The 15337-nt window shown below is 41.4% G+C and overlaps 1 protein-coding gene across 2 annotated transcripts in view; it reads right to left on the bottom strand.

Annotated features, from left to right (window-relative positions):
• The window catches only part of Mrtfa (myocardin related transcription factor A), a 94444-nt gene extending 82965 nt beyond the window's left edge, over positions 1 to 11479 (bottom strand). For both annotated transcript variants that reach the window (XM_038343523.1, XM_038343525.1), the window contains exon 1: positions 11257 to 11479. In XM_038343523.1, coding sequence (XP_038199451.1) covers positions 11257 to 11302 — 46 coding nt within the window. In that variant the 5' untranslated portion in view covers positions 11303 to 11479. The remainder of the gene's footprint in view (positions 1 to 11256) is intronic.
• Positions 11480 to 15337: the final 3858 nt, after the last annotated feature.

The raw sequence follows: 15337 nt of genomic DNA, 5'->3' as shown, positions 1-15337 counted from the left end.
ACATACATAGTGGCCAAATACCCATCCATATACATAAAACAAAAAATTAATTAAAAATATTTATTTTGAATTTGTGTATCTGTGTATAACTGCATGTGGAATTGTGCCATGTATGGAGGTACCCAGAGAAGCCAGGGGCACTGGATTCCCAGGAAACAGAATTACAGGTAGTTTTGAGTTTTTGTTACAGAGACTGGGTTCTCTGAAAGACCCATCTCTAAAGTCATCATTTCTAAGAATGGGTATGAATTGAGAGTATGTAGAGAATCTGGTTTCTTACATTTAATACAATGTTTATACAGTTCACAGAATACAGACACGGTGGCAGTCTGTGAATTGGTAACATACTCATTTTTATTGTTAGCATTCCAGTTTATATTAGCACTGTCTTTTACCTGCCAACAGCCATTTAGGTAGTTTCCAGTTTGGAGTGACTAACAACTAAGTTGTTATGAACCTTCAATACAAATGTATGTTTCCATGTTTCTTGTGTAAAGATCTAGAAATTGGGTTGCTGGGTAATATTCTAAATATATTTAACCTTGTAATAAATTGCCTTCCCAGGTCATTATGTGCTATTTTATATTCCATATTGTGACTCCACACTGCTTCACATTTTCACACACACTTAGAATTAAAAGTCTTTTTTCCATTTTAACTATTCTAATAGGTACATACTGGCATCTCTTTATGGCTTTCATTTGCATTTCTATGCCAATTAATAACATTTAGGGACTTTCAAGAGATCATTGTTTGCATCTTTTTCTTTTTTCTTTTTTGGACAGGGTCTCGTCATGCATATGGAAACACAGAGATCTGCTGCCTCTGCCCACAACTGCCCAGCATCACATATATTGAAATGTCCAGATGTTGTTCACTCTTTGTGGATTTTGAGAATTCTTTAATAGCTGGGTGTGTGACAAGTAGCTGTAATTCTAGCATTTGAGTTTGAGGCAGGAAGATCAGAAACCCAAGGTTATCCTCCTCTACCATAGTCAACACGGGCTAAGAGATGCTCTGTGTCCCAAAACAAGGGAGAAGAGAAAGAGGGAGGAAGTCAGCTTACCTCACATTAACATTTTTATTCTTTGTTGTAAATCCTCCCGTGTCTGTACAAAACTCAGGCAAACAATCTGAACCAGCATTCGGGTAAGGAGCACATGGGCTAAGACTTTCACATTTCCAGGCAGGGGATGTGGCTGAGCTGGCAGAGGGTTTGTCTGCATTTAATCCCAGAACTGTGTACCTGGCCTGGTGGCACTCATCTGTAACTGCAGCACTTAGCAGGCAGAAGCAAGAGCATCAGGAGCTCAAGGTCATCTGAGGCTACAGGAGAGACCTGGCCTCATGGAAGGGGAAAAGATTTTCATAGAACAACGAATATTATAGAAATTCACTTTTAATATTTAAAGAATATTATACTGAAGTCACCATTTTATGCTCAAAGAAGTCGAATTATGATTAACCATAAAAAAGAAATGGCATTATTTTCAGCTTATAGAATCCTCTGAAAGGTTTGGTCAAATGAGAGTAGGTTAGTGTGCACAGGAAAGGTCTACAGCTCTGCCAAGAACACGGCCTAACACAAACACTGCAAAGGTAAACCTCAATAAATCTTACAAAATAGAAACAAAGGCAAAATGTAAAAGGGATTTATACAAACAAGTTGGTGGGAATACAGCGAATGAGATGGCATGCCCCTGATTATGCACAGTTTGCTCAGTGCATTATTGGAACTTCTCTCGTCCTAAACTCACAGTTCTGGCTCCTAACCCAAGACACCATGCTTTCTAGCCACTTCCTCCTCTCTTAACCAAACTACACATGCACATAGACATGAAAATTAATATGGGATTTATCTGAACAGAAATGTTCACCATAGAAAATCAGAAAGATACAGAAAAATACAAAGGTCCAACAAAGAAAATCTCTAATCAAGTCTTATCTCCTGCAAGAACTGTTAATATTTTGGTAGACAGCCTCAGAGCCTTTCTTTCCTTTTCTCTTTCTCTCTCTCCCTCCCTCCTTCCTTCCTAGTCATGGTCTCTGTAGCAGACTAACCTCTACCTCTTTAAGTTGTTGCAGATGTCCTTGAACTTGGGATTCTGTCTCCATCCATGACTGAATTTAGAGGCACACATCACTCTTCCCCACCTAGGAACTTCTGGGAACGAAAGCCCTAGGTTTCTTCCATGGTAGGCAAGCAATCTATCAACTGAACTACATCTCCAACCCCTATATTCTAGATTAGATGGAAACATGAAAAACATTTTTATACTTTGAATATACTTTGTTAAAAACAAACATTTAACAACGTTAACATTGTTAAAAACAAATATTTTCCTATCTTTTAGTTTCCTTAAAACAATTTCTTAAAACTATTTTAAAGCTAGCAAAACAAAAAATTTTTAAATGTTCGAGCTGCCAAATACCAAGAGAGTTGTAAGAAAAGCCAGGAATAAACTTTTAAAAATGATTATACTTGGATGTTGTGTGTGAGGATATGCACATGTGCAGGCATATGCATCACTGCACGCCTGTGGAGGGCAAGCCAGTTCTCTCCTCCCACTTTCACGTGGGTTCTCTGCATTGAACTCAGGTCACTAAACTTGCTCAAAAAGTGCCTTTAACTACCGACCCATCATCTCTCCACCCCAAGAATTAAAAATTATACACATTAAGTGGAATTAAAAATCCCCTAAATAACAACTTACTACAATAATATTTTTCAAACATGGCATTTTCTATGTGGCAGAAACTGTGACAAGCACTTCACATGTTAAACAGTCCCTGTGACAGGTATTGCTGCAATACTAGTTTATGGGAGAGGTGACAAGAACATGTTTGCTTGTGATCTAACAAATAAAGCTTTCCTGAAGATCAGAGTGCGGAGCCAGCCACTAGTTAGCCACAGAGGCCAGGCAGTGGTGGCAACACCTTCAATCCCAGCACAGAGGCAGGTGGAACTCTGTGAGTTCAAGGCCACCCTGGGCTACCGTTGACCCAGTCTAAAAGAGAAACAGAGTCAGGTGGTGGTGGCTCACATCTTTAATGCCAGCACTAGGGAGGTGGAGACAGGAAATGATATGGCTGGGAGGAGAGAGGAATGTAAGGCGGGAGGAGACAGAAGCTCATAGCATTTGGTCTGAGGATTCGTGGAGACAGGATCTTGCCCCCTTTGGCCTGAGTATTCAGAAGTAAAAAAGTCTTTCTAGTGGCTGGCTCCTTTACTTCTCTGGTCTTTCAGCATTTACCCTAATATCTGATTCTGGGTTTTTACTATTAAAACCAGTTAGAAATCGAGCTACAGGAAGAGAAATAAAGCAATGCCACTGCCACAGACTTAAAGGCAGCAGAGTCAGAAACCACTACTTCCTCCCCCTCTCTCTAAGTGCTGGGGACTGAACTATGAGTCTAGGGCTGCACACTCAAAAGGCAAGCACTGCACACTGTAGCTCCAGCCCGTGCTTCAGACTTTCACTTCTCAGAACTTCCTGGGGGTAAGATTCTTTCTCCCTTTTCTAGTTACTGGGGACTTCAAAGAGCTTTTGTTATGTGGGTTATATCTATCAATATTTCATCTTGCTAGCATGTAAAAGAAAACTTTTCACATTTAATTCAGAATTCATTTGTTGATAAACTCCATCATGTAGCTTTAGGAAAATATACTGTACACTCACGAGACCACAACAGTTAAAAAGACCAACAATTTTAGATCATATAAACATTTCCATCTTGCTCCATTTGAGAGAGTTCAGGATATCAAAGGGTCCTCAACCACACCCTGAAAGCCACTGGACTACTTTGTAGTCTCCTCAATTGGGCCTATCACACAATGATTTAGGCAGTGGTTCTCAACCTTCCTAATACTGTGACACTTTAATACAGCTCCTCATGTTGTGGTGACCCCCAACCATAAAACTATTTCGTTGCTAATTCATAACTGAAATTTTGTTACTGTTATGAATCGTAATATAAATATCTGATATGCAGGGTATCTGATATGTGAGCCCTAAGGGGTCACAACTCACTGACTGAGAATCACACCACTGCTTTAAAGGCATACTTGACATTCACAGCAGCCTAGATGTCCATCAGCAGGTAATTAGGTAAGAAACGTGATTACACTTACATACACAACATAGGCATTTTATTCAGCTGTAAAGGACAATCAAATTGGATTGAGGTGGCTCAGCTGGTAAAATGTTGGCCATGCAAGCATAAGGACCTTTAGAGACCAGCCCACGTAAAAAGCTAGGCATGGTGATATATAGTTATAACCCTAGTGATTGGGAAGCAGAGACAGGAGACTCCCTAGAAGCTCTCTGGCCAGCTAGTCTAGCTGAACAAGTGAGCTCCAGCTTTAGTGAGAGATCAAAAAAAAAAAAAAAAAGTGGAAAGCAGCCGGGTAGTGGTGGCGCACGCCTTTAATTCCAGCACTCGGGAGGTAGAGGGAGGTGGATCTCTGTGAGTTCGAGGCCAGTCTGGTTTACAAAGCGAGTTCCAGGACAGCCAGAGCTACACAGGGAAACCCTGTCTCAAAGAAAAAAGAAAAAAAAAAGATTGAAAGCAAGAAAGGAAGACACCTGCTGCCAATCTTTGCCTTCATACATACAAACATCTCTCTCTCTCTCTCACACACACACACACACACACACACACACACACACAAAACAAAATTGTGTCATTACCAGGTAAACAGATAGATTAGGTTATCACTATGCTAAGTGAAATAACCCAGACTCCAAAAGAAACTCCAGTTTCTCTCATGCAGAATCTAGATGGGCAGATGAAGTACTCCAAAGGGAAGGGGAGAACAGTAAATGAGAGGGGGATCGTGATTCCTTTACATGTAGATACTAGATTTAACATATGTATGCACATATATGACATGGAAGCAGAAGTGAAGCTATCTGGGGGAGGAAGGAAACCAGAGACACAGGAGTGGGGGATGAGGGGTGGGCGATATGAATAAAGTACGTATTTTGATACTGTATGAAACTGATAATGAAACCAGTTACTTTGTACACTTCACAAGAAGTCACATTCTGAAGAACATACTTGTCTAAAATACACTGCAAGTTTTTATGATTGTTTATAAGAAAATTACCATACTCTAACTATATCCAAGAGTCGCATACACAGGCCAATTCCCCAATTTGGTGGCACTTACATTCTGAGAGACAGCTCCATCAAGAAATTAGTAAGTCATGAATCTGTCCAATGATAAACGGGGTAAAGAAAATGATGCACGATTTTATAATTCCTGGCCAGAGAATGGCTAACTGAGAAATTAATGCTTAAGCAAAGACTCGCAGGGGTGAGGAAGTCATGCAGAAGTGAGGAAGTGTTCCACTTAGGAAGGATGACTATGAGAGACTCAGCACAGGGCAGAGGCATCAGGGGCAGCAAAGAAGCCAGCACAGTTGTGCAAAATGAGCAAGGGAGGCGCGCAGCCAGAGTTCTTAAGGATGGGCAGTGCTCTATGAGGACTTCAGCACAGTGAAGACAAGAGCCACCAGCAGGCCTGAGAGGACAGCATCTGACTTTAACTTTAAGTGGATCATGCAAGGAAATAAAGAGCTAAACTATTTGGATTTATTTGAGGATTGTTTTTATTGGAGTTTTTAATTACATTTTATTTACTTAGTATGAAAACATACATGTGAGGGACAAAGGACAATTTGAGGGAGCTGGTTCTCTCTTTCCAACATGTGGGTCCCAGAGACCAAACTCAAGTCATGAGGCCTGATGGCTGGTGCCCTTACCCACTAAGCCATCTTGCCAACACTGTTTTGGAAAAGTCTTACACGGTAGCTCAGGTGGGCCTGGCACTGTATATGTAGCCTGGCTAGATGTTAACTTGGGAAACCTCTTCCCCTGGCCTTCAAAATGGTGGTAATCTATCTGTTTAAACCACTAGAATGTAGAGATATGTTCCATCTCTTATTATGTGTCTTCATGCTTTTGAGCTTCAGGTTTCCTCTGCACATGTGAAGCAGAGTTATGGTGATTAAGTAATACACACGAGAACTCCATATTATGGTAGCATACATTTTCACTACTGCATCTCTTTTCAGTTTAATTTCCCTTGTATAACCCTTCTGTGCTCACTCTGATGCTACCACCCACTTAGTGACTTTGCATAACATGAAGCAGGGCCCCAGACCGTGGTATTACGAACTCAGTGCAAAGTGTTGCACTTTTAGCTTTAAGAAGTACAAGGCAGCCAGGTGGTGGTGGCACACACCTTTAATCCCAGCTCTTGGGAGTCACAGGCAGTCAGATCTCTCTGAGTTTGAGGCTAGCCTGGTCTACAGAGTGAGTTCCAGGACAGGCTCCAAAGTTAAAGAGAAACCCTGTCTTGGAAAACCACCACCAACAACAACAACACCAACAACAAAAAGTACAAAGCAAAGAAAGTTGGGTTTTGAGCACTGACGGTATCTCAGGGCCTTTAGTATTTTTCTTTGTTATTTAAAAGAAAAATTTAAAAAACAATACATGTGGTAATCATAAAAGTGAGGCTCCAAAAAAGTAAAACTGTATAAGCCTCATCTTTGTTTAATTTGGCACTGTTTTAACAAGGTTAAAATCATGGTTCAGAGTCTTGATAGTCTGCTTCATCCAAAGAGAAACAGAAAGAGGGAGAAAAATAAGTAAAAGAAGAATTCGAATTCCTTTGATCTGGATCTTAACTCTGAAAGGGCCCAGATAAATCAATGAGTCAGATAAAAAGGCAGTCAAATATAAGCCAGAGCACTGAGGACAACAGCTGTCTGTCTGGTACCTGTCTAATGAGGTCATCACCCAGGCCAGAGAAGACAGCAGGATGAGGTGGGTAGAAAAGGGCAGGTCTGTGGTATTCAGACCTTACTTCCTACGGGAGAGAAGTAAATACCCAGACACCAGTTTTTAAATCTTCTTCTTTTCTTCCTCCCTCCTTCCTTCTCTTGTAACAGGATCTCTCTACATAGCCCTGGCTGTCCTGGAACTTACTGTCTGGACCAGGCTGGCCTCAAACTTCCAGAGATCCATCTGCCCCGGGCTCCCCAGTGCTAGCATTAAATGTGCACACCACCACGCCCTGCTTTTACCTTCTCTCTTAACCCAAGGAGAGGCACCATTTGGGGGGGGGGGCAGTCACATCTAGCCTTATAGACTATAGATCTCTGGTGTCTCTTTTTAAATATCTTCACTGGCAAGAGAGTGAGGGCACAAATTCTCCTCACATCTCTGCCATAAACTATCAAAAATTAATTATATGACTTCAGTAGATAAACTAACCTCAAAGGCCAATTTCCTCTTTTCAAAAGAAAAAGAAGACAAGGAAATACCTATGGTGTCATTCAAATGCTATAATTCCTTAGAAACCAAGATGGTTTTTTTTTGGGGGGTGGGGGGGAGTCAAGACAGGGTTTCTCTGTGTAGCCCTAACTGTCCTGAAACTTGCTGAGGCTGGCCTCGAACTATCCACCTGACTATTCCTCCTGAGTGCTGGGATTAAAAGGTATGCACCACCACTGCCCATGGAAACCAGATTGTTTCCAAGTCCACAATGATTCCATCCCTCAGAGATCTAAAGTAGGTGATACAAGGCTGAAGGCTCTGAGGTTTTTGATCAGCTCTCTATACTTCTGAGTATCAGGAGTTCCGGACAGAGTACCATACTTCTAAAGTGTGTGGGACTTAATCTGCTTAGTCTGTCTCTTGCACTTTGCCATTCTTCCCCAGCCCTCCTTTAAATGACTGTCATCCCCTATTCTGCACACTGTTTTAAAACAAATAGTTCAGGGGCAAACTGCCATGATCAAGGAAAAAGAAGTCAAAGGAATATTTAGGAATTGAGTACATAGATATCAAGGATAAGGAAGTTAACTAATGAATGGAGAGGAAACTTTTAATTAATGGATTTTCTTTTTGAATAGGCAATATGGAACTGGTGTAAAGCAAATGATCTGAAAGGAATTCCGTTAGGAACAGACTTAGCTCTATGGCACAACCAATGAGTGCACTTACATAGGCAATGCTCTGCTTCTTAGGCTGAGCAGTAGGACCATGGGTTTGCGTCCAAGTTTATATACCTAACACTTTTATATCCTTTTGCATTTACAGCCTAGTCCCAGAATAAGCTCAAAAGAACACTCAATTGCTTTGTAGAACACAAAGTCTCTTCTGCTTTGGGCTCCTGGTCTTTTATCATCCTCTTTTCCTAAAGCACCCACAATGACCAGCGGTATCCTATGCACAGACAAGTGTGAGGCCTGGGGTACACACAAATGTGCTCAAGCAACAGGAGGAAAACAGGCCAACTAACCCGTTAGCTGTAGCCCAACATGATCAGGCATGTATCATGGGTCCAAAGCAGACTATGGAGACATCATCCTAATACATTCTATCAAGGAAGTCTATCTTACTGTTCTGGAGGAATGAATGACAGAGTGATATTGGCTAGAAAAAGGCAGAGGGCTACCAGCTCAGGAGTCAAACACACATTCTGTCAGGCCTGAGTCCTAGCATACTCTATTCAGAAAGACACCCATCAATGCCGTAGCTCTATATTACTCCCCTAGGGCCAGCTTCAGAAATTCTACAATGTCCACTTCAAATCATTTTCTAACTGTGACAATCCAGACAGATTCCCACGGCAGTGACATGAACTCTAGTCGTGGTTTGACTGGAACACTGAGATCTATCTAACAACACACTTCATCACAGGGCACACTACAAACTCGGGGGCAAAGAACATCAATTCTGAAAGCCATGAAGCCCTGGATGATGTCTGGCTAAAATAAAGGATGACGGCCACTGGATTCACTTATTTATGGAAGAAGAGATTACAAAATACTTTTATAAAATCTTAATTTAAAGTATTATGTTTATTAATGAGAATTAAGTCAAACAAAATCTCACCATTCTTAAAAAGATAAATTAGTGTCTACCATGTGCCACCAATAGGAGTCCACATACAGATGAGAAGCTAGTAAGGGCTGGAGAACGATGTTAGGCGGCACACAACTACCTTAACTCCAGCTCTGGCCTCTTTGTGCACCTGCATTCACACACACACACACACACACACACACACACACACACTATTAAAAATAAACCTTTTTTCAGAGAACAGAATGGTCTAATTAGGAAGCCACACGTAGGGACACTTGGTGTGCACAGTGAAGATGGCACTGCAGGAAGGACAGGAGGGAGGGTGGTCCTACTGTAACACGTTTCACAGAAGGGCAGCACCCAACTGGATCCAAAACAGCTTGAAACCTCCAGCAGTGTAAAGGAGGTAAACCCTCATGAACACTTAAGAATGCCCTGCCAAAACCTCAGAGCTCCAAGTCTGGGTAAAAACTCCTGCTGAGCACCGTGAACTCCGAACTATATCCAGCACCTTAAAACTTGGCATCTTCAATTCTACCTGAAGGGTTTAGTTACTTTACGGTAAGAGCATTTCTCCCAGGAAGCATATACTCATGAAGGTACAGGTTAACATATTTCTTGGCTTTTCATAAGAACCACTGCTTACTGCCATTCCCTAGCAGACTCTTCACTTCCCACCATAGGGGCTGCTGCATTGCTGTGGTAACGGGTTTGTGCTGTGGCACTCCAAAACAAAAGAGGGAAGTTTCATGAACCCATCTGTGGTGGCTAATAATAAATGTTTCTGAATATTTTCTAACTTAAGTAATGGGAAGATCATCCCTAAACCGAGTTTATGTGAATACAGCAAAAAGGCCAAGTCCACATCTATCATCTCCGCGGCAGACTTCGTGTCCTACCTGCACCCAACAGCCCCGTAAATTCCGTCCACACTTGTCTTACACACTGCTGTCCTCTGAAAGTTTTATGAAGTAGCCGGTCTGACAGATGGGTGACCAGTCCTGTCCAACATATGCTGTAGGAAAACCTACTCTTGGACAAGAAACTACAGAGAACAGTGCTTTCTTTCCCTTTTAGGGCTAGGAATACTGAAATTATCTTAGGGGACGAAACCTTTAACCTGCACTATGAGATGTCACTGTCTAAGACGGAATGTTCAAATATTAAAATCTGCCCCTTAAAGTAAAATACACACTTGCCCACACACAGCAGGAAACTGGAATACAGATGGGAAAAATCGAGTCAGTTTAACCAGGAGCTACTGAGATACCTCATCAAAGACAGATGGGAAACACTCAGATAAGCACACTATTTGTTTAGAACACAAAGCTCCAGAGATCTGTGGGAGGAGGAAAAAAAGGCAACCTGAAAGGCATAGCACACAAGAACAGAAAAATTCATCTGATAAATGACTCATTATGGCTGTGTTTGTAAACCAGAAAGAAGAGAATGGCTTGGATCCTTCTTCCTTGGCCTTTCCTGTCCACGGCATAAGTTGACGGCATCTGCTGCGTCCTCAGCTGATGTGTATCTGGTCCTGACAACACACTACCTAAGCACTCCCTAAGAGGACAGAGACCAGTCATGCCAGAGACAGAGTTTCATTTTCTGCGTGGGGCCAGGTGATGGAGTAGAGGGTGCAAATGCCACTTGTATGAATCTTTCTGAAAACACTACAGATTACATTTTAGTAGAAGTCTAAAAATAAGAAAGGGAACATTTCTATTTTTAGATATCTGACTTACAAGTTTTAAAAACACCAAAAGTAAAAGGAGCCATTATAAACTATCTGGAATTTTTAAGAGTTTTAAGAGAAGCTTTGAATTGAAAATTTATTTTTAGAGATAGAATTTAAAAAATCCTGCATTCCTTCTGTTAACTGCTTCCCTATCTCTACCGCTTAACTCAGTCTTGTGCTTTACCAAGAGCGTTCCCAGACGCTGTAAAGATGAAGTGGGAAGGCTGTGACACAGAGGAGAAGAACGGCAGAGGAAAGCGTCAGATGCTTTCACAGTGACATAAAAAGAGTCGGTTTGTGACTAAAGACACACTATATAGAGCGTCAAAAGCAGTTCAATTACCCTTCACCAAAGCAGTGCCAAAGACAGTGATGAAATGGTTAAAGAAAAGCAAGTAGGTCCCCTGACTGTCTGCTCTTCAGATCGGTTAGCACATAATTCAAAGCTATGTCTGAAAAACTGAAACACGCAATAGAAAAGAATTTTAAAAACCATAAAAACTTGAAAATGAAATGTCTGCTGAATGATGTATGTTTCAGCTTTCCATCTCAGCCTAGTGCTAGCACAAATGTGCTCAACCGTTCTATGGACGCCTGTGGCAAATGAGCTTTGCAGGAAATAAGGGAATTACCTGACTGCACAGCCATCATCAGCATCTCAGGCTCCAGCAGAGTCATGACGGAGTCCTCACGGAAACAGCTCACAAACACAAAAAGTCCAAGTCACAGAAAAAGTCTAGAAAGGCCACAGCGAGCTTTACAAACTCAGTCTCATGCCTGTGCCCACAGGAGAACGTGAGAACTCTCTCCCCTTCTCTGAGAAGACACCAATTCTCCACCCTTCAGGCAAGTCAAGATGGCCCAGAGTTGAGTGACTGCAGACAGGAAGCCAGCGATCCAGAGAAGACCTGAAGTTCGTGGTTAGAGCAGTGGCTCCTCCCCTCCTGTCCTCTTTAGGGGAGGGGAGGAGCACAGAAAGACTTCCGAAGACAGATCAAACTGCTCTCCCCTCTCTTTTACAAATGGTTATTCAAAACCCTACTAAAAGGAACTCTGGGGTTAATGCAGTTTAGAACAACAAAACAAACACAATCCAAACTCAACCCCACAGAAGAAACATTCGGGGATCACACACACAACATATATATACAAATAAATACATATGCCACATAACTTTGCTGAGAACCCCAACAGCCTTTCTTATGTGGTATTTATAGGCAACAGCCAAGGAAGCTGACTATTTAACGACAGTTCAACTGTTTCCCCACCCCTCTCCAATTAAAATATGTTTCTAAAAGCCACAGAACACATTCCAGAGTGGAATCTGCGCCTCATGTCTGCTGGTCCTCCTGAAGAGTCCCTCACTGTCAATGAGGTACATGCTAGTTGTGAATAGACAGGGAACCACTGATAGCTTCCCTACACCACTCCAAGATCATGCTGGATGTAAGGATACGTGGGAAAGTATCCGTTCCCAGATAAGCCTCAGTCTTTTCCTACTACACAGAGTGACCCTTCTGAGTCACAGGCATTTTGCTTTCTCTAGGGAGGAAAAAACAAACCTAAGCTCTTTTTAAATTACAGATAGGAATTATTTCATTTGCCCAAAATTAAAAAGGTAATTTATTCCTTATGCAGTGTTTTTATAACTGATATTCACGATAAAATGGTATTAAGATGCTTCTGGACCATTTGATGGACTTTTAATAGATACCTAAAAACCAAAAAGCTGTTGAGTTGTTATCTAGAATTTCTGACTCTTTCTGGTGGAACATACTAGGGCAATCTTGGCCCAGTAAATGCCTTAATGCTTACAAAGTCAAACAAGTGATAAAGGGAAACACTAGGAGACCTTTTAAAAGAACAGTTTCACAAAGAGGGCAAAGCACAAAAGAAAAGGCAATGCAGATTTGAGGTAGGGAGGTTCTGCGGAAGGAAAAAAAAACCTCCCTTTCTTTCTCACTCCAAGAACATCGTGTTTAAGAGCCGAGCTCTATATAGAGCTGTGGGAATGAGTCAACAGGCAGTGGAGTGGCAGCCAGTGTGGGCGCATGCTGCTCTGGAGGCAGCGGCATTCTCACAGCCCCTTCTGGCAACCGAGCTCCAACTGTCATATGAAAAATGAGTGAAATTTCAACTGGGGCCGCATAAGCGTCTGGTCAGAGGTCAGCAACTTTGGGAGAAGCATCCCTAAAAGGCTGACTCATCCCTTTCAGCCTCGAGGGCTGTACAACATGCTATATGAGGGGTTTTGTCTGTTTTGTTTTCTCCATATGAAGCAAATTCTCACTCACAGTTCTGTACTTAGAGGGGAAGAATTACAAGACTCCTTTATAGACTGTCTCCCTTCTGCCAGGCACCTCTCTGCCACAGGAAGTGCTCACAGTGCCATGTGTGTCAGTGTTCAGCCCACAGGGGACACAAACACTTAATGGTGATGGACAATAATGGGAACAGTAGGTTTCTGCCTATTTCATTTTTTTTTTTTTTTGCAGCAAATCCTACTTATATGAACTTGGAACAAAAGAACACAATGAAAAACTAAAAAGCTGGTTTTAAAACAGAAACCTAAGTAACTTTTTAACATCCCAGAAAGTAAGATATTTTTTTAAGATTATTTGTTTAATGATCAGATTTTGCTTTTATATCAAAGAACCTTGTGATGGCTATTCTCAGTTGTCAACTTGACCACATCTGGAATTAACTAAAAGCCAAATGGCTGGGCACATCTGTGAGAGATTCTTAGGTAAACCATTTGAAATGGGAAGACCCATGTGTTCTCTGGATCTTTGAGGGGGAAGATACACCTGTAATCTGGCCCACAGCATCTGCTGGCAGTCTTCATAAAGGGCATAGAAGAAAGGTGCTTGCTCTCACTCTCACTAGCAAGTCTATTCCTTCACAGGCATAAGAAGTTTCTTCTTCAGGATTCCAGCAGCTACTGAAGACCAGCTGAGACATCCAGTCTTATAGACTGAACAGCTACTGGGTTCTTCCTCCCCCCACCCCAACTGCTGGATTCTTAAGCCTTCTGTTGGTAGACAGCTATTGTTGGACTATCTGGAAAAAGCCTGTAAACTTTTCTAATAAATCCCCTATAGATACATTCATTTATTCATTCTTGAGGTTCCGTTCTTTTAGAGAACCTTGACTAATACAAACATCTACACATGCACAGTCACCATGCAAACAGACTTTAGGATAGGCTCCCCAGATTCAAAGTATAGTATTCAAAGTATTGAAAACTTCAGTTCTACAATTTTTGTATAAATTGATAATACTTCATAAAAACAGAACTAACAGATATACTGATAAAGCATACAAAACTAAAGTATGTGTTCTCTACATTGGGCTAAGAGCACCAAGGGAATGAAGGTCAACCAAACGTGAAATAAGAGCTTTGTTTCTAATCACAGCTCTCCAGCTAATCAATACAATTTTTTCTTTCTTTCTTTCTTTCTTTCTTTCTTTCTTTCTTTCTTTCTTTTCTTTCTCTCTCTCTCTCTCTCTCTCTCTCTCTCTCTCTCTCTCTCTCTCTTTCTTCCTTTCCTTTTTTCCATACTTATTTCTTTTTTTGAGACAGGGCTTCTCTGTAGCTTTGGAGCCTTTCCTGGAACTCACTCTGCTCTGTAGACCAAGCTGGCCTCAAACTCACAGAGATTCACCTTTCTCTGCCTCCCAATGCTGGGATTAAAGGCATGTGCCACCACCACCAGGCCTAATCAATGCAAATTTAACATGATCTATTAATTCACTAAAGGGACATGATATTACAGTATAGTTCTTAAATGCTTAACAAGTTTTAGTAACTGTTTAAAACATTTAAACAATGTTAAATAAAATAACTTTGCATATTGCGAGTATGTTTCCTCTACTCCTACCCCATAAGATGCCAACCCCCCAAAGGCCTTCAGTCTTCAAAATCTGTAAGAAACAGACAAAGCAGTGTCTCAGACTCAGAACCTAACACTCAAATGACAAGGCAGAAAGACTGGAAGGTCAAAGGCACCTTGGGCTACAGAGTGAGTCTGTGACTTCAAGGAAGAAAAGAAAATAAAAGGGAGGAAAAAGATAAGGGGGAGAGAGAGCAGCACCACCAAGCTTTTCTACTAGATGAGTCCCTATGAGAGTATCACTGCATCCACACCCTCCTGGAAGCTTCCCGTTCCTAAAATACATTACTTCCGACCCTCTTTCACCTTCTCTCTCAGAATTCTGAATGACTCCTCTTTCTCTGCCCCTCTCAGGATAACCCCCCTTCTTTTACACATTCCCAGGCGATCTCCCTCTTCCTGAAGGTTTTAACTGAATTTCATCCCGCATCTGACTCTGATATCACTCTACCTAGCAATCTTAAGCACGTATGTCCAAAAGCAAAACTTGGCAGTATCATCACCCTGCACCACCTCCTCGAGATGCTGCTTCCTTTTTCCTTTACACAGACCCCAAACCATAAACTTATATACCTCTCAGCCCCGGACGACTAATACGTTACTAAATGCAAAACTAGTTGCCAAATGTAACTGATTACCTCATAATATATTCCTCAAAATCATTCTTTTTATCCCATCCCTTCAACCAATGCTTCATTGCATGGCCTTTAAATATTGCCCAAAGTGTGCAAATAGTTTTAACTTACAGAAAAATTTAAATACATACAAAGATAGCAAAGAATTGTGTGATAAACTGTTTTTTATGATCATTTACCTGGAA

This window comes from Arvicola amphibius, chromosome 9 (assembly GCF_903992535.2).
Source record: "Arvicola amphibius chromosome 9, mArvAmp1.2, whole genome shotgun sequence".
Classification (NCBI taxonomy): Eukaryota; Metazoa; Chordata; class Mammalia; order Rodentia; family Cricetidae; genus Arvicola; species Arvicola amphibius.
The sequence above is the reverse complement of the archived record's forward strand: the minus strand, read 5'-3'. Positions and strand labels throughout refer to the sequence as shown.